Raw genomic sequence first — 22,140 nt, forward strand, 5'->3', positions numbered from 1 at the left:
CACCATAAATGACGTCACAGTGACGTCACCGCCGGCCGTTGGGGGCGGGGCCTTTGCCCGCCTCCGGGCCGTACCACAGCGGCCGAGCGGGGGGGGGACGGGACGGCGCGGCCCACCCCAAGTGACGCGGGGGTGGCAGCGCGCATGCGCCGTGCGCGGCTCCCCTGAGGCGGGCGGGCGGCCGGGCCGGGCGGAGGCCGCGGCCGAGCCGGGGGCTCGCGTAGATGTGCAGCCCGGGCGAGGCTCCCCCTGGGCCGGCCCCGGCCGGGGACCTGCCCCCGGAGTGGGAGACGGATGACGAGCGCATGGCCTTCCTGTTCTCGGCCTTCAAGCAGAGCCGCGAGGTGAACAGCACCGAGTGGGACAGCAAGATGGCCTTTTGGGTCGGGCTGGTTCTGGCCCGCGGCCGGCGGCGGGGCGCGGTGAGGACGTGCCTGAGGGAGCTGCAGAACGGCTTCGAGCGGCGGGGCAGCGTGCCCCTGGGGCTCGGCACCGTCCTCAGGGAGCTGCTGAGGTAAGGGAGGTCGGGCGGGCTGCGGGGGGATGCGGCTGGCGGTGGATCCGTGCGCTGCCAGCCTAAGGGTGAATTCTGCGCCGCCAGGCCCTGGCACGGGTTTCCCACAGGAGCTGTGGCTGCCCCGCCACTGGAAGCGTCCAAGGTTTGTTTGGCCATGTTGCTCGGAGCAACCCGAGGCAGCGGGAGGTGTCCCTGGCATGGCAGGGTAGCACTGGGTGGGATTTAAGGTCCTTCCAACCCAAAGCAGTCTGAGATGCTGTGAATTGCGGTTTATGAGGTGGGTGTGTGTGGAATTTGGGAGGCTGAGCTGGACAGGGAATCGGAGCTCAGCCAGGGCTCGCAGGAGGTGTGGGAGGACAGGGAATATTCCCACGGGAATATCGCTGTTTAAAGGGGGGATGTACCCTGGAATGTTGTGGTGTCGCAGCTGCCGAGGGCACTGGGATGTGTTGGGCTAATGTTTGCAACCAGAGGTTTTGTGCTGTGAAATTGGAGCCCGGGACTGGTATCTCGAAGAGCCTCAAAGCAGCAGGAGCTCTGCTGGTGACCTGAAAATTAAAACCAGTAGGTCTGAGAAACTATTGTTGCAATTTGATATAAAAACTATCCTGAAACGGCTGATTGCTCCTAAAACTGACCCTCCTTGTTCGTTCTCTCGTTTGATGCTTCATCAGTTTCGAGTAGAAAACTGGGAGGAACTTGTATAAAATGGGGGAAAATAGTAAATAAAAGGCACTTGGGCTCCAGAGGAAGCAGGGGAGGAATGGAAACCTCTGTGTGCTTCCAGCAATGAAATCTCGAACTTGAGCTGGATTTGGTGATAGAAAATGTCCCTGGAGTGGAGGATGTGCAGGATATCCAAGGTTCAGACTGACTGTCTTCACTTCCACCTGAATTATCTTTTCCCTAGACGTGGGAAGCTCCAGAGGGAGTCAGACTTCATGGCCAGTGTAGACAGCAGCTGGATCTCATGGGGTGTGGGAGTTTTCATCCTGAAGCCCCTCAAGTGGACCCTGTCCAGCGTCCTGGGGGACAGCAAAATTCCTGAGGAGGAGGAGGTTCTGATTTATGTGGAGCTGCTGCAGGTGAGTGTTGTGGAGAGCTTTCCTGGGATTGTGCATCTCCAGGAAAAAAACAGGAGTCATTTCATGTGCTGGGAAGGAAGGGTCAGGGATGAGCAGATCTTCGTTGCTGCTCCTGAGGTGTTCAAAAGCCTGGAGGGAGATGGGTGGAGTGACTTGGAGATGGGAAGTGGATTTAGATGTTCCTTAAAAATGATGGAGCTGCTCCAAGGGCTGGGAGAGCTGGGCATGTTCACCTGGAGAAGAGAAACTCCAGGGAGAGCTAACATCCCCTTCCAGAGCCTGAAGGGGCTCCAGGAGAGCTGGAGAGGGATTTGGACAAGGGATGGAGGCACAGGACACAGGGAGTGGCTCCCACTGCCACAGGGCAGGGATGGATGGGATTTTGGGAAGGAATTCCCAATGTGGCTGGGATGGAATTCCCAGAGGAGCTGTGGCTGCCCCTGGATCCCTGGAAATGTCCAAGGCCAGGCTGGAGCAGCCTGGGGCAGTGGGAGGTGTCCCTGCCTCTTCAGGGGTGGCACTGGGGGGGATTTCAGGTCCTTCCATCCCAAAACATTGTGACAATGATTTTTCAGTGACTCCAAGAAAAGGAAGGGACACAATTCCTTGCTTGTCCAGGGAGGCAGGAACTGTGCTGGGAGGCAGCTATGAATCCCAGGCTGGAGCTCATTCCTGCGTAGGACACGAGGAACTCTCAGCCCAAGCTCCATCTGCTCCAAGGATGGGCAGGGGATGGAACAGGCACAGCTTGGCCATGCAGTGTCCCACCAGCCCAGATTCCCTGGGCATTATTCCAGCTGCTCTCCCGTGGGATTGGATCCTGTCCCAGCCTCTCTTCTCTCTCTGTTACTCTGTGTCTGCAGAATGAGCCCCAAGCCTTGCTGGGGCTGTCTGGGTTACTGTGTCCAGCAGAACTGCAGGAAATCTTTAAAGGCAGGAATTTTTATTTGGTTCAAGCCTGGGGAGGGATTTCCAGGAGGCGCAGGGGAAGCCTCTGTGGTTCCTGTGCTGTTCCACAGCCTTTCAGGGAATATCAGTAACAGAATTTTGGTTTTTGTGGGTGACTGTTTTGGGAATTCCCTGTGGCTCTTTCTGAAATTCACTCCAGAATAAAACAGGAAGTGTCCAAGTTGGGAGGAAGGAGGTGTGGGAGCATTTGGGAAGAGCAGGAATGCTGTGTGGGCTGACAGCATCCCTGTGATGCCTTGGAGTGGCTACTTAGAATGGAAGCTAGACAGAGTTAGAGCATAAAAATGTTTATTAAATAAAAGTATTTATTAATAATAAATAATAAAGTTATTTATAATAATAACAAATTGATAAATATTTATAATAAATAATATTAAAGGCCTTCAGTAGATACATCTTGGGTATAGGTGCACAGTGGTTTTTTCAGACAGGTATGAGCTTGGTCCATTTACATATCAATGGATTAATCCTCCATTAATCCATTGGGTCAATCCTCCAATTACAGCTTCAGGTAATGAAGTAATTTACCCCCAGTTTGCTCCCCACAATTGACTTTTGTTGATACTTTTCCGGGCCTGAGGCAGTGCAGTGTCCTTGGTTCTCAGGCCTGGAGGGATTGTTTCGTGTGCCCAGGTTGTGAAGGCAGTAACTCAGCTCTCAGTGGAGTTGAGTTACGCACTGGGGCAGCGCAGGATGTGCAAAATCCCAAAGGTGGAATCCTAAGGCATCGCTGGATCCCTTGCAGGAGAAGGCAGAGGAAGTTTATCGCCTCTACCAGAGCTCTGCCCTCTCTTCCCACCCCGTGGTCGCCCTCTCCGAGCTCCGCTCCCTCTGCGCCGGCCTCTGCCCGGATGAAAGGACCTTCTACTTGCTGCTGCTCCAGCTGCAGAAGGAGAAGAGGGTCACCATCCTGGAACAGAATGGAGAGAAGGTACAGGGTCCAGGTGACTGCTTTTGGGTGGTATCATCCCTGTCTTGCCTTCCGTCTGCCCGGAGAGAAATGGATTTTAGCCATTTTGGTGGCTGCAATGGGTGTTCTCTGTCTGGAAAGGTAAATTCCACGTGCTCCAGTGTTGTTACTTGGTTGTAGGTGACAAGAAATCCTCATTCTGGCATTAAACATTTGTAATAATTCAGATTTAATTTAAGAGTTAAAACATGGCAGACCCTGCAGGTTGACTATTCCCAGCTACACAAACTCCACACCTCTCGAATCAGCATGCAGTGCCACTTTTTTTGAAAAGCGTTTTATGTTTGTCACTTCCTACAGAGGTGCAGGCACTTGGCTCTGAGATTGCACTTTCCCTGAAGTATTCTGAAGTCCTTGGGAGTCTGACATTCCCTTCCACTTCCAGAATCCAGGAACAGCTTTAAATCTTCCAGGTGTTCCATTAAGGCTTTTTGTTTCCACACTGCTGGTCCTGATCCTGGTTTAATATTAAATCCTGTGGTGACTGGGACAGCCTCATGACTCCAAGGCCTAAACTGGGAGTGCAAAAAATTTCTTTTCCTTCCTTCCAATTGAAATTATTCCTAATTTAGATTTCTGGGAAGTGACTCCAGCCCGTGCTGCTCTGATTTTAGATTGTGAAGTTTGCCCGAGGCCTCCACGCCAAGGTGTCCCCCATGAATGATGTGGACATTGGAGTTTATCAGCTGATGCAGAGTGAGCAGCTGCTGTCACAGAAGGTGGAGTCCCTTTCCCAGGAAGCAGAGAAGTAATTTGGGGAAGGGTGGTGGGAACAACATCTGTGGGATGTAGAACTTTGGGACACAATTAGAAGCTGCTTTCTCCTGTTGATGTTTCCTGTCAGTAAAACAGTCACAGCCATGTGCTGGAACAGCTTTTCCAGCCTTTGTTCCCTGTTCCTTATGAAAACAAGGTGCAGGGAATGGCTGTGGGGAATGTTTGCAAGGATTTGGAATGCAGTCAAGGACTTGTGGGAATCAGCAGTGGTTTGAGGGTGGTTACATCCAAAATGCTCCATTGTGGTCCCCTCAGAGACAGGGGGAGGGTGGTTGTGAAAAAAGGAAGAAATTTCTTTTCCTTTTTCCATCTTCCAGGTGTAAAGAGGACGCCAGGAGTGCTTGCAGGGCTGGGAAGAAGCAGCTGGTGAGTGGAATTTGCAGGGAAATGTCCTGGAGCTGCTCCAGATCATGCCCAGGGTTCAATCTGGGGCTTCATCCCAGGGGTGTTGCAGTGAAACCAAAGGTCCCCTTAAGGTGAAGGATTTATTTTCCAGAGAGAGGTGATGAAGGGAATTGGAAATAAACTCTTAAACCCACTTGTTTTACGTGTGCCTCAGGGATTCCTGGTTGATTTGGGGTTTTTTTTATGACAATTTCAATCCCAGAATATCCTGAGTTGGAAGGGAGCCACTCAGAATCATCAAAATTCAACTCCTGGCTCTTTTGTTTCTTTTAATTTGTCAGTTAAAATATTTTTCTTGACGTGATCATTTCTGTACAAGTTTAACACAAACACAGATTTCACAACCTTTCTCTGTTTTTCCCTACTTCTTGTATGATGCTACAGGCAACAAGTACCTGCTTTTAATCAGCATGAAATTCCACAAGGATTCCTTTTTCTGAAGGAAACTTCAGCACCCAGCAATGGGAATAGCTGCAGATGCCAGCTGCAATAGTTCAGATGGAATATTTTTGATGTTCAAGCTGAAATATTTAGATGTTTAGAGTTTAGCCGGAATATTTTGGATGTTAAAAATTGTAGACTTTTTATACTAGCAGACTCTAACTCCTAAAAAAAACCACTGCATTTAACTTAAAACTATTAAAAAACCCTTCTAAAATTAATTAATAACACTAAGATTATAAGTGTATAATTTAATGAAAAATATATAATATTACAAAGTAAAAAACTTAAAATATAAAAATATATATAAAATTTTTAAAATAAAACAAAACATTTTTATTTATATTTCTCCTTATAAATTTAAATAATATTTTTAGAGCTTCATCCCCATTTTCTCATGCATTTCTGGCCAGGCTCTGTGTACAAATCTGGAGCTGTTTTATTTTCCAGCACCACTCTCACCACATGCTTGTGGCAGTGGGAAGATGCCAGCAGCTCTCATCCCCAGCAGCAGCTGCAGAACTCAATGTTACAAGTTTTAAAAGTTATTTTTTTTACTCGCTTTAAAAGTTTTTTGACCAATCACACAAAGCAAAAGCATATTGACAGTAGATTTTTCCAAGCACACGTACCTTTGGTTAAAACAGTGCTTGCTTATTTCAAATACAACACCTGCTTGTAAACCTTAAGATACAGTGCACAGAGTTCCATGATTAAGCTTCAAACTTCCTAATATCTCACTAGATATACTTTTCTGCAACTTAGGGAGTAATTCTAGCCAAGTGTTAATACACAAAGCATTGTTTTATTTGTCCTTACTTTCTACTTATGTAACTTTTCTGCTGACAAATCTTATGGCTACTGCTCAGTTCTAGCCACAGTTCTGCTGTTTTTAAGGCCTGCCTTTTGCAGCTTTCCCAAAATTCTCTGATTTTGAGCATTCCCACAGCAAGGTGCCAGCAGGAGTTATTGGACTGACCAAAGTGGGAGCGAGCCCAGGGGAGGGGAGAGTTCCCAGATTTGTGTGTGAAGCTGAGCTGAGGGCTCTGTGTGTGAGCTGAGCTCTGTGTGTGAGCTGAGCTCTGTGTGTGTGAGCTGAGCTCTGTGTGTGTGTGTGTGTGAGCTGAGCTGTGTGTGTGTGAGCTGAGCTCTGTGTGTGTGTGTGAGCTGAGGGCTCTGTGTGTGAGCTGAGCTCTGTGTGTGAGCTGAGCTCTGTGTGTGAGCTGAGCTCTGTGTGTGTGAGCTGAGGGTTGTGTGTGTGTGAGCTGAGCTCTGTGTGTGTGAGCTGAGCTCTGTGTGTGAGCTGAGCTCTGTGTGTGTGAGCTGAGCTCTGTGTGTGTGAGCTGAGCTCTGTGTGTGTGAGCTGAGCTCTGTGTGTGAGCTGAGCTCTGTGTGTGAGCTGAGCTCTGTGTGTGTGTGAGCTGAGCTCTGTGTGTGTGAGCTGAGCTCTGTGTGTGTGAGCTGAGCTCTGTGTGTGTGAGCTGAGCTCTGTGTGTGTGAGCTGAGCTCTGTGTGTGTGAGCTGAGCTCTGTGTGTGAGCTGAGCTCTGTGTGTGTGAGCTGAGCTCTGTGTGTGAGCTGAGCTCTGTGTGTGTGTGAGCTGAGCTCTGTGTGTGTGAGCTGAGCTCTGTGTGTGTGAGCTGAGCTCTGTGTGTGTGAGCTGAGCTCTGTGTGTGTGAGCTGAGCTCTGTGTGTGTGAGCTGAGCTCTGTGTGTGAGCTGAGCTCTGTGTGTGTGAGCTGAGCTCTGTGTGTGAGCTGAGCTCTGTGTGTGTGTGAGCTGAGCTCTGTGTGTGTGAGCTGAGCTCTGTGTGTGTGAGCTGAGCTCTGTGTGTGTGAGCTGAGCTCTCTGTGTGTGTGAGCTGAGCTCTGTGTGTGTGAGCTGAGCTCTGTGTGTGTGTGAGCTGAGCTCTGTGTGTGTGAGCTGAGCTCTGTGTGTGTGAGCTGAGCTCTGTGTGTGTGAGCTGAGCTCTCTGTGTGTGTGAGCTGAGCTCTGTGTGTGTGTGAGCTGAGCTCTGTGTGTGTGTGAGCTGAGCTCTGTGTGTGAGCTGAGCTCTGTGTGTGTGAGCTGAGCTCTCTGTGTGTGTGAGCTGAGCTCTCTGTGTGTGTGAGCTGAGCTCTGTGTGTGTGTGAGCTGAGCTCTGTGTGTGTGTGAGCTGAGCTCTGTGTGTGAGCTGAGCTCTGTGTGTGTCTGTGTCCCTGGGCAGGCCCTGAGGTGCCTCAAGTCCAAGCGGAGGACGGAGCGGCGCATCGAGGAGCTGCACTCCAAGCTGGATGCGGTGCAGGGAATCCTGGATCGGATCTACGCCTCCCAGACCGACCAGATGGTACCGAGGGCTCCTCCCCAGCTCCTTCCCTCCTCCCTTCACCTCAGGGTGGGATTTCCCCTGGGAATGTCCCTCTGGATAAAGCTCCCCCATGGCCCGGTGTTTCTCCAAGGATCCTGCTTGGGAAGCAGCTCTGCACAGGAGCTCCCACTGTTTTCATCAGCGTTGTGCATATTTGTATTTTATTTTTAATTTCCAGGTATTTAACACCTACCAGCCTAGAGTTCATCAGCACTGTGCATATTTTTGTCTTTTACGTTTAATTTCCAGGTATTTAGCACCTACCAGCCTGGACTTCATCAGCATCGTGCATCTCCATCTCTTTTATTTTGAATTTCCAGGTTTTCAATGCCTACCAGGCTGGAGTGGGAGCTCTGAAGCTTTCCATGAAGGATGTGACTGTGGAGAGGGCAGAGAACCTGGTGGATCAGATCCAAGAGGTACTGGAACAGCCAAGGGGGTGTGGATATTCCCAAGAAACCTGCCCAGATATTAATTAATTATTAATTCTTTGGTTGCTTTTAATTATTTAGTTTTTTTCCTTTATGGCACCAAAGCAAACTGACTTAATTTTGAGCTAAAACATCAGCAAAAAGAAGATTTCTGTGTCTTCCGTTTTTGCTGCAATGTATTTTAATTTACTTGAAATTTGTGCATTTTGTGGGCTTTTTTTAATCAGCAATATTGGGGAAGCACCCAGCTTTCCTAGGAAATCTTTAGATGTATTAAAAATACAAATCAAACCTTTGGAAGCTGGAATGCAACTGTGTGCATGAAACAGCTTGACGTTTTGGTTTAGTTTTGTTTTTGTTCTGTTCTTATTGTTTTATTCTGTTTTTTCCTATTTTTATTTGATTTGTTGTATTTTAATTTAATTTTAATTCTAATTTTATTTTATGTTTATTATTTTATTTTATTTTATTTTATTTTATTTTATTCTGTTTTATTCTGTTTTATTTTATTGTTTGTTTTTTTTTTTTTATAGCTTGGACTTGATGATCTCAAAGGTCTTTTCCAACCTAGTTAATTCTGTAATCTCCTGCATTTCAGTGAGGGAAATGAGTTAATTCTGCAGGAATTGAAGTGAGCAGAGCAGTCTGGCAGTCTAAGCTGGTGTGAAAAACAGCCAAGGATTAATTTTTTAGCACCATCAGCTCAAACTGAGCCTTCAGCTCGAGCTGAGTGGCTGCAAAATGCCGTGGTTGGGATGTGTTGGTCTTCAGCTTCCTGATTCTGAAGCCCAAGCTGCAATTTCAACTCATGATTTCTGTAAAAAAGCTCCAATTAGAGCGATAGTTTTACTCCCACTGTGAAATTCTGCTTTAGGTTTGATCCTCAAATGTGCCATCCTTGGTGTTGTTATTTATTATTGTGAAATAATCTTCATGTTCCTTGTGAAAACCAAGGTGGAAATGTCTTTTGCACTAATTCCTGCTGCCTTCAGGCCAGCTTCTGATTTTGTTCGTTATTTCCACTCCCGATAAAGCAGCTACAGTAGGGCACAAAGATAATTTCTAATCTGTACATGATTGTGTTTGTTTTACCTCAGCTTTGTGACACTCAAGATGAAGTGGCCCAGACTCTGGCTGGAGTGGGGATCAATGGTCTGGGTATGTCCTGGGTGTTTTATCCTTTGCTCATCCTTTCCCTGCTCCCTCCTTTCCCTTCTCCCTCCTTTCCCTTCTCCCTCCTTTCCCTTCTCCCTCCTTTCCCTTCTCCCTCCTTTCCCTGCTCCTCCTTTCCGTGCTCCTCCTTTCCCTGCTCCTCCTTTCCCTGCTCCTCCTTTCCCTGCTCCTCCTTTCCCTGCTCCTCCTTTCCCTTCTCCCTCCTTTCCCTTCTCCCTCCTTTCCCTTCTCCCTCCTTTCCCTTCTCCCTCCTTTCCCTCACTCCCTTTTTACCCTGCTCCTCCTTTCCCTTCTCCCTCTTTTCCCTTACTCCCTCCTTTCCCTGCTCCCTCCTTTCCCTTCTCCCTCCTTTCCCTTCTCCCTCCTTTCCCTGCTCCTCCTTTCCCTGCTCCTCCTTTCCCTGCTCCTCCTTTCCCTGCTCCTCCTTTCCCTGCTCCCTCCTTTCCCTGCTCCCTCCTTTCCCTCACTCCCTTTTTACCCTGCTCCTCCTTTCCCTGCTCCTCCTTTCCCTGCTCCTCCTTTCCCTGCTCCTCCTTTCCCTTCTCCCTCCTTTCCCTTCTCCCTCCTTTCCCTTACTCCCTCCTTTCCCTTACTCCCTCCTTTCCCTTCTCCCTCCTTTCCCTTCTCCCTCCTTTCCCTTCTCCCTCCTTTCCCTTCTCCCTCCTTTCCCTTCTCCCTCCTTTCCCTGCTCCTCCTTTCCGTGCTCCTCCTTTCCCTGCTCCTCCTTTCCCTGCTCCTCCTTTCCCTGCTCCTCCTTTCCGTGCTCCTCCTTTCCCTGCTCCTCCTTTCCCTGCTCCTCCTTTCCCTGCTCCACCTTTCCCTGCTCCTCCTTTCCCTGCTCCTCCTTTCCCTGCTCCTCCTTTCCCTGCTCCTCCTTTCCCTGCTCCTCCTTTCCCTGCTCCTCCTTTCCCTGCTCCTCCTTTCCCTGCTCCTCCTTTCCCTGCTCCTCCTTTCCCTGCTCCTCCTTTCCCTGCTCCTCCTTTCCCTGCTCCTCCTTTCCCTGCTCCTCCTTTCCCTGCTCCTCCTTTCCCTGCTCCTCCTTTCCCTGCTCCCTCCTTTCCCTGCTCCCTCCTTTCCCTCACTCCCTTTTTACCCTGCTCCTCCTTTCCCTTACTCCCTCCTTTCCCTTCTCCCTCCTTTCCCTTCTCCCTCCTTTCCCTTCTCCCTCCTTTCCCTTCTCCCTCCTTTCCCTTCTCCCTCCTTTCCCTCACTCCCTTTTTACCCTGCTCCTCCTTTCCCTTCTCCCTCTTTTCCCTTACTCCCTCCTTTCCCTGCTCCCTCCTTTCCCTTCTCCCTCCTTTCCCTTCTCCCTCCTTTCCCTTCTCCCTCTTTTCCCTTCTCCCTCCTTTCCCTGCTCCTCCTTTCCCTGCTCCTCCTTTCCCTGCTCCTCCTTTCCCTGCTCCCTCCTTTCCCTGCTCCCTCCTTTCCCTCACTCCCTTTTTACCCTGCTCCTCCTTTCCCTTACTCCCTCCTTTCCCTTACTCCCTCCTTTCCCTTACTCCCTCCTTTCCCTTACTCCCTCCTTTCCCTTACTCCCTCCTTTCCCTTACTCCCTCCTTTCCCTTACTCCCTCCTTTCCCTGCTCCTCCTTTCCCTGCTCCACCTTTCCCTGCTCCTCCTTTCCCTGCTCCTCCTTTCCCTGCTCCTCCTTTCCCTGCTCCTCCTTTCCCTGCTCCTCCTTTCCCTGCTCCTCCTTTCCCTGCTCCTCCTTTCCCTGCTCCTCCTTTCCCTTCTCCCTCCTTTCCCTTCTCCCTCCTTTCCCTGCTCCTCCTTTCCCTGCTCCTCCTTTCCCTTCTCCCTCCTTTCCCTTCTCCGTCCTTTCCCTCACTCCCTTTTTACCCTGCTCCTCCTTTCCCTTCTCCCTCTTTTCCCTTACTCCCTCCTTTCCCTGCTCCCTCCTTTCCCTGCTCCCTCCTTTCCCTGCTCCCTCCTTTCCCTTCTCCCTCCTTTCCCTTCTCCCTCCTTTCCCTTCTCCCTCCTTTCCCTTCTCCCTCCTTTCCCTTCTCCCTCCTTTCCCTCACTCCCTTTTTACCCTGCTCCTCCTTTCCCTTCTCCCTCTTTTCCCTTACTCCCTCCTTTCCCTGCTCCCTCCTTTCCCTTCTCCCTCCTTTCCCTTCTCCCTCCTTTCCCTTCTCCCTCCTTTCCCTTCTCCCTCCTTTCCCTTCTCCCTCCTTTCCCTGCTCCTCCTTTCCCTGCTCCTCCTTTCCCTGCTCCTCCTTTCCCTGCTCCCTCCTTTCCCTGCTCCCTCCTTTCCCTCACTCCCTTTTTACCCTGCTCCTCCTTTCCCTTACTCCCTCCTTTCCCTTACTCCCTCCTTTCCCTTACTCCCTCCTTTCCCTTACTCCCTCCTTTCCCTTACTCCCTCCTTTCCCTTACTCCCTCCTTTCCCTGCTCCTCCTTTCCCTGCTCCTCCTTTCCCTGCTCCATCCCTTCCCTGCTCCCTCCCCACATTCAGCACCTTCCTGGGGGAATAAACTATTCCCAAAATACCAAAGTTGGTGCCTTGAAGGGAATGGGGAGCAGGGAGTTCTCCCCTCTGACACTTCATGCATCTCCAAATCCTCGTGGTCCCCGTTTGGGGCTGGATTTCAGTTCAAAGCTGGGTAATGTCAATTTAAATCTATTTTTAGGGAGGCTGCTGCTTTGTTTTGTTGAAGTGATGAGCTTTTTCCTCTGGCCTGGTTGTTGCTGCAGCTTGTTTGCCTCTGCTGAAAGGTGCCAGAGCTTCTTGGCCTCAGTGCCAAGAAAAAAATATCTCCTCCCTGAGATCAGGACTGAATTTTCAGTCCTTTAAAAGAAATACAGGAAACTCCTTGGGAGTAGCAATGGATGGAAGGAATAACAGTTTTGGATCTCAGTCTGTGCCGTGAGGATGCCACTGAATTCTCCTTGGAGCTGAAATATTTTCTTTAATCAGCAGAGATGGACTCTGAGGAGCTGGAGAAGGAGCTGGACAGTCTCCTGCAGGACTCCAGCAAGGATTCCCTGGATCTGCCTCCCGTTCCCCAGAAGGTGCTGAGTGCCTCCATCTCCGATGCCGAGCTGGAAGCTGAGCTGGAGCAGCTCTCTGTGTCTGCTGGAGGTGGGAATGGCAGCAGGGCCTGGGAGGGAGCTGCTCTGGGAGCTGGGACAGCCCCGAGCAGCACAGGGGTCAGCAGAGTCCTGGGCGAGCTGGGAATTCTGCCTGGATCCTGCTCCAGGAGAGCTAAACCCATCCTGGGAGAGCTGGGAATTCTGCCTGGATCCTGCTCCAGGAGAGCTAAACCCATCCTGGGAGAGCTGGGAATTCTGCCTGGATCCTGCTCCAGGAGAGCTAAACCCAGTCCTTGGAGAGCTGGGAATTCTGCCTGGATCCTGCTCAGGCAGAGCTAAACCCATCCTGGGAGAGCTGGGAATTCTGCCTGGATCCTGCTCCAGGAGAGCTAAACCCATCCTGGGAGAGCTGGGAATTCTGCCTGGATCCTGCTCAGGCAGAGCCAAACCCAGTCCTTGGAGAGTTGGGAATTCTACCTGGATCCTGCTCAGGCAGAGCCAAACCCAGTCCTGGGAGAGCTGGGAATTCTGCCTGGATCCTGCTCCAGGAGAGCTAAACCCAGTCCTTGGAGAGCTGGGAATTCTGCCTGGATCCTGCTCAGGCAGAGCCAAACCCAGTCCTTGGAGAGTTGGGAATTCTACCTGGATCCTGCTCAGGCAGAGCCAAACCCAGTCCTGGGAGAGCTGGGAATTCTGCCTGGATTCTGCTCCAGCAGAGATAAACCCATCCTGGGAGAGTTGGGAATTGTGCCTGGATCCTGCTGCAGCAGAGCTAAACCCATCCCTGCTCCAGCAGAGCTAAACCCAGTCCTGGGAGAGCTGGGAATTCTCCCTGGATCCTTTGCCAGGGGTGGAGGGAAAGCTGGAGGCTCTGTGAGGGAGCTGCTGCTTGGACTAATTGCATTTTTAAATGTAATAAAGTTGTACAAAGCCCTGCAGTGTTGGAAAGGATAAAAGAATTTCTTGAACAGGATTTGTCCAGCAGTCAGCATCTTCCCTGGAATGCTCTTTATGTGGGACAGGCCTGCTTCAACTGGGCTTTATTTACTGATAGGGAAATAAATAAATCATATCTTTCGATTTATTAATGATCCTTTTGGGTCCCTTCCAACTCAGGATATTCTATGATTTAGTAATGGTGAATGGCCAAAGTTTATGGGCTTGAGCTGAGCTTTCCCTACACCTGTCCTGGACAGTTTCAGTTTTCCTTTTGGGAATCTGTTCATGAACGATTCCACAGAATTGGCCATGTAGTTTTCCTTCTGTTTGAGCAGGTTATAACCTCAATTTCCAGAGCATGTGATTCCAGGGGGGTGGAGCATGGAGCTGAGCAGGGAAGCACCAGGGCACTCTGGAACTGCATTGGGTGGTTGTGGATGTGTTTGATGAGTTCTGATCTCTTCCCTGTTGCAATTCCCTTCACAGATCTGGCACAAAAGACTCCCTCTGCTTCTTCTGAACCCAAAACAGCTCTGGGACTGAACCTCTGAAGAGCCAACAGAATCCTGTTGCTGCAGTTTGGGAAGTGTCTCAATGTTCCTTAACTGATGACCAGAACTTCCAAGGAGAGGGGGACACCCCCTGTCCTCCTGGATCTGTCTTTGCTCAGCAGCAGGAGCTCCTGCCATGACAATCCACTCTGGACCTGGCCCCAGCTGGTGTTTGTCATCTCTGTGCCAACATCTGCTCTCGACCTGCCTCGTGGCCCCAAGTCCCTGCCACATCCAGTCTTCCCTCCTGGGAACACGACTCCAGCCACGATGAACTCTTCTGTGTCCATACCAGTGCTCAGTTTTGGGTTTGATTTTGATTTCTCTTCTTTTGCTGTGGCTGATGTTGAGAATCTGGGTAGCAGCAGCGTTGCAGTGGCTCAACATTTGGCTGTGTGTGTGGTTGTTTAGAGCACTTGGCACATCAGTCCTGCCCTTGTTGTACCTGCAGCAGCTTAAAACACCTGGTGCTTGTTGTGTCCCTCCCTCTGGATCCTGCACTGGCAGCCAGGCACTGGAACTGCTCAGTTTGAGGAGGTTTTGGTGCTGCTCAGAGAGGGCAGCAATGGCAAGCACAAAAGAATCCCTCTCTCTGCAATGACATTAAGGCCTTAAAAGGGAGACCTGCAAAAGATTCCCCCCGAGGAGTTCCAGGCTCTTGTGGCCAAGGCTGTTCTGCTGGCACTTGAAATTGGAGCTGGTGGCTATTTTTGTGTCATCCCTGTGAGCAAAACTCCTTGGGAGCTGCGGGGTGATGGCTCTGAGCTGCCAGGGAGGGATTTGGGGTGGGAAGTAAAGGGATCCCTTGGGAGAGCACAGCTCCACGGAGCAGCCTCGGCTTTGCCTGGCACTGCGCTCCCGCGGGATGTGTGTTCCCAGAGAGCCCCAGACCAGCCCCTGTGGATGTTTTTGATGCACAAAACCCTGAGCACCGCAGCTGCAGCTGCTGCAGGGCTGCCTCTCCCCCCCCCGGGCCGAGCCCTCCTCTTTTGCAGGTCACTTTTTACCCCTCATGTGCACACGGAAGCGTGGGAAGCCCAAATCCCTGAGAAACGGAGCTCCAGGGGGGGAATGTGCCCTTTCCTGGGATTCCTGAGCCTGGCAGGGGAGTGCCTGGCTGCCTGTGGATGGATCACCAGCCCTGTGCCCCGCTCCCTGACTGGGAATGTGTTCCAGTTCCACTGGGAATGTGTTTCAGCAGCACTGGGAATGTGTTCCAGTTCCACTGGGAATGTGTTCCCACTGCACTGGGAATGTGTTCCAGCACCACTGGGAATTTATTCCAGTACCACTGAAAATGTGTTCCCACTGCACTGGGAATTTATTTCAGTTCCACTATGAATGTGTTCCCACTGCACTGGGAATGTGTTCCAGCAGCACTGGGAATGTGTTCCAGTTCCACTGGGAATGTGTTCCCACTGCACTGGGAATTTATTTCAGTTCCACTATGAATGTGTTCCCACAGCACTGGGAATGTGTTCCAGCACTTCCACGCTGCCTCTCCAAACCCCATTCCTCAGCTTGGGATAATGGGAATGAGGGCTGGAATTTCCCCTCCTGGTGATCATTTCTTGCTTGCTCAGTCCCAGTCCAGGGCTGGGGGTGTCCCCAAGGACAGGGGTGGCACTGGGGGTGTCCCCAAGGACAGGGGTGGCACTGGGGGTGTCCCCAGGGCTGGGGTGGCACTGGGGGTGTCCCCGGGGCTGGGGTGGCACTGGGGGTGTCCCCGGGGCTGGGGGTGGCACTGGGGGTGTCCCCAAGGACAGGGGTGGCACTGGGGGTGTCCCCAGGGCCGGGGGTGGCACTGGGGGTGTCCCCGGGGGTGGCACTGGGGGTGTCCCCAGGCCGGGGGTGGCACTGGGGGTGTCCCCAGGGCTGGGGTGGCACTGGGGGTGTCCCCAAGGACAGGGGTGGCACTGGGGGTGTCCCCGGGGGTGGCACTGGGGGTGTCCCCAGGGCTGTGTCCCCCCTGTCACCTCTCGGCTGCGCAGGCTCCTGCCGGGGCAGGGGGAGGCTGCACTCACACTTCCCCCATGGAATGATGTACAATGACTTGAAGCTCTGTGTTCCTTTCCTCTGGAAGTAAATGGGAGAAAATCCTCGGTGTTTTCTGCCTGTGTGTGACAAAAGGGCTGGGGAGGGACCCGAGGGGCTCCTGTGCTTTGTCCCTGTTCCAGCTGCTCTTCCAGCTGTGCTGGGATCCAGGGACAGTCCTGGGCTGCTTTATCCAAACCCAAACTGAGCAACTGCTCCACCAGACGTTACCCTGGGTTTTAAAAGCCAATTATTAAATATTACCATGTTTAATAATTTGTCTGTTTTTCCTGAGCAGGCTCTGCTGCTTTTTGGGTGGCACTACCTTCATGCCTGGTGTCATTTTGGACACAATTCCTGTTTTTCCTGATCTTTCCCCTTCTTTTTTATCACTCTGCACCTCAAACCTGCACTTTGAAGGCTCACAGTCACAGCCCTTTGCCCATGGAGAAAAGGAAATCTCTTCTAATGAACCCTTTGGTTTTGTACCGGACAATTCCTAATTCTGATTTTGGGGCAGGTCTTACCCAGCTTCTTGTTCTAATTGTAATTAACCTGGTACTGGTTTTCCCTCTGCCTGAAGAAAATCGATGTAAATTGAGTGGCCTGGTGTATAAAAAACCAAATTTCTTTCTAAAACCACAATGCCTAAACCTGGAATCCCCAGGCTGTTGATGCTGTTCCCTCTGGCTGAGGTTTGTTTGATCCCTGGAGAGCTCCCGTGGATTTTTTACGGGGCTCAGGTCTCACCTACAACCTGGATTTTTGTTTTTCAAGTCTGACTCCTCCTCCTTTCTCCCCTGATCTCAGAACTTGTCCCGTCCCTGGAGATGTGGAGGGATTCCTGCAGGAATAAACACTCCCCTGTACTCCTGGGATGCACCAGCCGTGCTGGAAGTGGCACTGAGGAGTTAAACCCGAGCAGCTGCTGCTTTATTTGGAGTGGCTGGTAATTTTCTGCCTTTGATGCAGAGTGGGGGATGCAATCAGGGTGCCTGAATGGAGAATTTTCAGGATATTTTGGTGAGACAGCAGGGAAAGGAAATCAAGGGCGGCCTCTTACTGGGTGAGGAAATTAAATATAAAAACTTGGAGCTGAGTTGCCACCAAACTGGAATCTTTTCATGCTGAGAGCTGTTTAAAATAGTGCTTAACTTGAGCCTGGAAAAAAATAGCTGCTGAACTGTTGGTGATCAAATAATGCAGCTTCCTCAGGGAGGAGATTGATCTGATCGGGTCTGATCCGATCCGATCTGGTCTGATCCGATCCGATCTCTCCCAGGAGGAGCTGCTGGGTTTGGTTTGTGGCAGTGGTGACACTGGATCTGTCACACAGAGCAGGGTGACACTGATCTGTCACACAGCAGGGTGACACTGGACCTGTCACACACAGAGCAGGGTGACATGGACCTGTCACACAGAGCAGGGTGACACTGGCCCTGTCACACAGAGCAGGGTGACACTGGACCTGTCACACACAGAGCAGGGTGACACTGATCTGTCACACACAGAGCAGGGTGACACTGATCTGTCACACAGGGCAGGGTGACACTGATCTGTCACACACAGCAGGGGTGACACTGGACCTGTCACACAGGGCAGGGTGACACTGATCTGTCACACACAGCAGGGTGACACTGGACCTGTCACACAGAGCAGGGTGACACTGGACCTGTCACACACAGCAGGGGTGGCACTGGATCTGTCACACACAGCAGGGGTGACACTGGACCTGTCACACAGAGCAGGGGTGGCACTGGATCTGTCACACACAGCAGGGGTGACACTGGATCTGTCACACAGAGCAGGGTGACACTGATCTGTCACACACAGCAGGGGTGACACTGATCTGTCACACACAGAGCAGGGTGACACTGGATCTGTCACACAGCAGGGGTGGCACTGATCTGTCACACACAGAGCAGGGTGACACTGGATCTGTCACACAGCAGGGGTGGCACTGATCTGTCACACAGAGCAGGGTGACACTGATCTGTCACACACAGCAGGGTGGTATTGATCTGTCACACACAGCAGGGTGGTATTGATCTGTCACACACAGCAGGGTGGCACTGGACCTGTCACACAGAGCAGGGGTGACACTGGATCTGTCACACACAGAGCAGGGTGACACTGATCTGTCACACACAGCAGGGGTGACACTGGATCTGTCACACAGAGCAGGGTGACACTGGATCTGTCACACACCGAGCAGGGTGGTATTGATCTGTCACACACAGAGCAGGGTGACACTGGACCTGTCACACAGCAGGGGTGGCACTGATCTGTCACACAGAGCAGGGTGACACTGATCTGTCACACAGGGCAGTGGTGACACTGGACCTGTCACAGAGCTGTGGTGACACTGGATCTCACAACCAGCCTGGTGACACTGGATCTGTCACCTCGGTAAGTCACAGCCCAGGGTGGCAGTGGCAGCTCATGGTGGCACATCCCAAGCCAGGAGGCTTCAGGAAATCCTTTGGGAGCTCCAAAATAGAAAATTTTAGAGTTAAGGTTGGCAAAGACCTCCTGACCATCAAGCCCAAGTGTGGCCTCAGCACTGCCAAGGCCACCCCCAAACCGTGTCCCCAAGTGCCACAGCCACACCTGACTGGAAAAGGAGCTTGACTTTCTGGTTGATGTTTGCAGTTATCCCTGAGGTGAAAGCTGATGTGGAATGAACTGGGAATTAAGGAAATCGTGATGAACTTGAAAGAGAAGCATCCTTGCTGAAAGTAAAATCCATTAATTAAAGACTAAAAAGCTTCTGCAGGTGGTGTTCAGCATCCTCGCTGGTTCTGCAGGTAACCTGTGCTGAAAAAAGATCTGAGGCTGCTTCGGGCGAGACTTTCAAAAAGAAAAACCTTCCAGGTTTGTACAGGATTTTTAGATGTGTTTTTTGACTTTTTTTTTTTTTTTCCCCCTGGAGAAGGAATTCTGCAGTGGACATTAAAAGGCAGTTTTGCACCAGCTCGGGGCAGGGAGGAGTGATTGGTTTGGGGTCATCTATGAGCTGTGACTCAGCGCTGGGCATGGAAATCAGGCACCTTGTATGCAGAAATCACCATCAATTTCTGTGCTCGTTTGCGTCGAGGACCCTCCAATCTGACTGGAATGATTATTTCCCCTCTCACCGAATTCCCAGTGACTCACCCTGTGGATTCTCACTCGTTCCCGGGGCAGAGGCAGATCCCACCTGAGGCAAACCCAACCCAGAGGGATTTGGCTGCAGGGGGAAGAGCAGGGGGCTGTGAGCAGGGAGCAGAGGCAGCTCAGACCCCTCCCGGCACGGATCCCAGCCTGGCCACCGAAGGGATCTGGGAATTCTGCAGGAGCGCCAGCAGGTGAAGAAGAGAGAGGAGAGAGGAGAGGGAGGAAGGTTTGCAGCAAAGCCCTGGGGGTGAGTTCTGGCTCCTGGGAGCAGCAGAGGAAGGGAACTGGCGTGGGTGGCAGGAGGGAAAATCCAAGCTCCAAAAATCCAAAAATTCTGTCAGCAGAATCCCGGAAAGGAGCGAGAGGTTCCGCCACTTTTCCTGTGCTGGATTGCAGCTTGGAGCTTCTGTGGGAGCAGAGAGAAGAGGGAAAATGGGCTCTGGATGCTGATGGAGGCTTGAGCAGCTGAGACACCTCGGCAGGACGGGACGAACGGGGCAGCCATGGATGGGTTTCACCCCTCGGCAGGAGCAGCTGGGCACGGGCAGGACGTGCTCGGTGCCACCAGCCGGGCAGGACAAAGGCTGTCCCCGCTGTCCCTGCGGGTGGTGGCGGCCGCCTGCCTGTCCCTCCTCATCCTCTGCACGCTGCTGGGGAACGCCCTGGTGTGCGCGGCCGTGCTCCGGTTCCCACACCTGCGCTCCAAGGTCACCAACCTCTTCGTGGTGTCCTTGGCCGTGTCCGACCTGCTGGTGGCCGTCCTGGTGATGCCCTGGGGAGCTGCCAGCGACGCGCTGGGCTTCTGGCCCTTCGGGGCTTTCTGTGACCTCTGGGTGGCTTTTGACATCATGTGCTGCACGGCCTCCATCCTCCACCTGTGCCTCATCAGCGTCGAGCGCTACTGGGCCATCGCCAGCCCCTTCCTCCACCCCAGGAGGGTGACACGGCGCCTGGCCTTCGTCACCATCGCCGTGGCTTGGCTGCTGTCCCTCCTCATCTCCTTCATCCCCGTGCGGCTGCGGTGGCACAGGGCCCGGGGGCCGCCCGGCCAGGAGCAGCCGGGCCTGAACGGCTCTGCGGAGGAGGAGAGCTGTGACCCCAGCCTCAGCGGGGCCTACGCCATCTCCTCGTCCCTCGTCAGCTTCTACATCCCCGTTGCCATCATGCTGGGCACCTACGGCCACCTCTTCCGCATCGCCCGGCGCCAGCTCCGCAGGATCTCCTCCCTGGAGAGACCGGCGGGGCGCAGCGGCCGCCCTCGGGAAACCTCCCTGAACAACTCCCTCAGGAAGGAGACCAAGGTGCTCCAGACGCTCTCCATCATCATGGGCGTCTTCGTGTGCTGCTGGCTGCCCTTCTTCGTGCTCAACTGCCTGGTGCCCTTCTGTGCCCCCGAGCCGTGCGTCAGCAGGGCCGTGCTCAGCGCCTTCACCTGGCTGGGCTGGGCCAACTCTGCCCTCAACCCCATCGTCTACGCCTCCAACGCCGAATTCCGCGCCGCTTTCGCCTCCCTGCTGGGCCGCGGCAGCGCCGTGGAGAAGACGGCGACCTTCAGCAAGGAGCCGGCGTCCTTCCGCCCCGACACCAGCGAGCCCAGGGCTCCACAGCCCCCCAGCCCGCCCCAGCTGCTGCCCCACGCCGTGCTGCAGGTGGAAAACCACGAGCTGGCCTTGGAGAAGGTTCCTCCGGGTTCCTCCCCACCTCAGGACGCCCTTCCTGGGTGTGGAACGCCGGTCTGGCCGGGGAGGATTCCCCCTCTCGCCAGCGGCGCCTTCCATTGAGCCTGGATGGGAAAAGGGGGAGCTGGGCATTCCCGCCAGCCCCTTCTCCGAGGACACTCGGGGTGCTCCGCTCTGTTTGCACCACCCCGGCCGGAATTCCAGAGCCGTTTTCCAGGTGTTTCTGTCTTGTGGCGTTTTTGAGAGAGAGAGGACATCAGTTACGAGATTTGAGCTACTCCAGCCTAGACCTCAGATCTGGGCCTTGTGAGGCCTCCAAGCCCCTGACGCAGTTGGAAATTAAGAGTTTGTGACACAGAAATTAAGAGTTTGTGACACAGAAATTAAGAGTTTGTGGCGCAGTTAGAAATTAAGAGTTTGTGGCACAGAAATTAAGAGTTTGTGGCACTGTTAGAAGTTAAGAGTTTATGGCACAGTTAGAAATTAAGAGTTTGTGACACAGAAATTAAGAGTTTGTGGCACTGTTAGAAATTAAGAGTTTGTGGCACAGAAATTAAGAGTTTGTGACAGTTAGAAATTGTATTAAGGTGTGATGGGGAGCACTGGGCTGTCTGGGTGTGAAGCAGCACAGGTTTATAGTGGGAGGTTTAGGCCACCTTAAGACAAAGACAAACAATGTTGGCTTGCCAATGAGAGTGCCTTTGTAAACTATGTAGAAGCTTATAAAAACTTCCATCTTCTCTCAAATAAATGGAGAATGTTGCATTAATTATATTGACTGGATGTGCGTTCTGTCCAGCCAGCTGCCCCGATTTTATGAGGCCCCTGGCTTTTTTTCTGGATTTTTGGCCCCAGCCCAGGTGGGCAGCAGGGTGTGGATCTCAGATTCAGTCAAAGAGAGAAACGAAAAGTTTCTAAGCAGGCAGAAGCTGGGAATCTGTTGGAAAAGAATGCAAATAAGAGGTTTTATCTCCTCGTGGTTCACATTGTTTATAGTTAAGTTCTAACATGCACTGTGCACCAATGGTGTGGGTTGTTTTCCCTTCAGGATCAATGGAATTAGCCTGGACAAAGCTCTGTGTGGAGAGTGATGCATTTTGAAATAAATCAGAGTTTTACTCTGACTCAGTCTCTTCATTCCCGTCCTGCCTCAACAGCGTCAGCGGGGATTTGCGTTGCTGCTTTCTCCAGTTCACCCATGGGGAGAAAACCTCACTTTGTGCAAAAGATGGAAATGGCAGGGCCGGAATTCCTGGAATTCCTCTTTCCCAGTGCCTTCAGCTGAGAGGGCAGAGATGGTTGGGTCTCCTGAGCCTCTCCCTGGCCAGGAAGTGAAAACCCAGCTGTGCCTGAGGGGACAGGCGCCTTTGGCCACTGCCTTTGTCCTGTGGCCACCAGCCCGAGGCTGCTGGGTGGGCGCTGGCCAAATCCAGCTGTTCACTGGCCCGAGGCTGCTGGACAGATGTTGGCCAAATCCAGCTGTTCACTGGCCCGAGGCTGCTGGGTGGGCGCTGGCCAAATCCAGCTGTTCACTGGCCCAGAGCTGCTGGACAGATGTTGGCCAAATCCAGCTGTTCACTGGCCCAGGGCTGCTGGGTGGGCGCTGGCCAAATCCAGCTGTTCACTGGCCCAGGG

General features: G+C 52.3%; 2 protein-coding genes across 6 annotated transcripts; both read left to right on the forward strand.

Moving 5' to 3' along the window:
• The first annotated feature begins 147 nt into the window (after positions 1-147).
• On the forward strand, positions 148-15,736 carry CHMP7 (charged multivesicular body protein 7). Of its 5 annotated transcripts, none has more exons than XM_085559219.1 (10): positions 148-514; positions 1,428-1,602; positions 3,317-3,622; positions 4,156-4,289; positions 4,636-4,684; positions 7,369-7,488; positions 7,830-7,928; positions 9,038-9,098; positions 12,031-12,195; positions 13,572-15,736. In XM_085559219.1, the coding sequence occupies exons 1-10, from the start codon at positions 225-227 to the stop codon at positions 13,634-13,636; spliced, it is 1,464 nt and encodes a 487-aa protein (XP_085415345.1). In that variant the 5' UTR covers positions 148-224; the 3' UTR covers positions 13,637-15,736. The 5 variants fall into 5 exon arrangements, with proteins under 5 accessions (XP_085415345.1, XP_085415346.1, XP_021403856.2 ...); XM_085559220.1 differs by having other exon boundaries at positions 150-514; positions 12,034-12,195; XM_021548181.4 differs by having other exon boundaries at positions 152-514; positions 3,317-3,502.
• Positions 15,737-15,879: 143 nt separating this feature from the next.
• On the forward strand, positions 15,880-21,274 carry LOC110480328 (D(1) dopamine receptor-like). Its single transcript, XM_085559222.1, has one exon. It carries the CDS (start codon positions 19,330-19,332, stop codon positions 20,605-20,607), a length of 1,278 nt encoding a protein of 425 aa, XP_085415348.1. The 5' UTR covers positions 15,880-19,329; the 3' UTR covers positions 20,608-21,274.
• The last annotated feature ends 866 nt before the right edge of the window (positions 21,275-22,140 follow it).

The sequence above is a fragment of the Lonchura striata genome, chromosome 22 (genome assembly GCF_050655825.1).
Source record: "Lonchura striata isolate lonStrDom1 chromosome 22, ASM5065582v1, whole genome shotgun sequence".
In the NCBI taxonomy this organism is placed as follows: domain Eukaryota; kingdom Metazoa; phylum Chordata; class Aves; order Passeriformes; family Estrildidae; genus Lonchura; species Lonchura striata.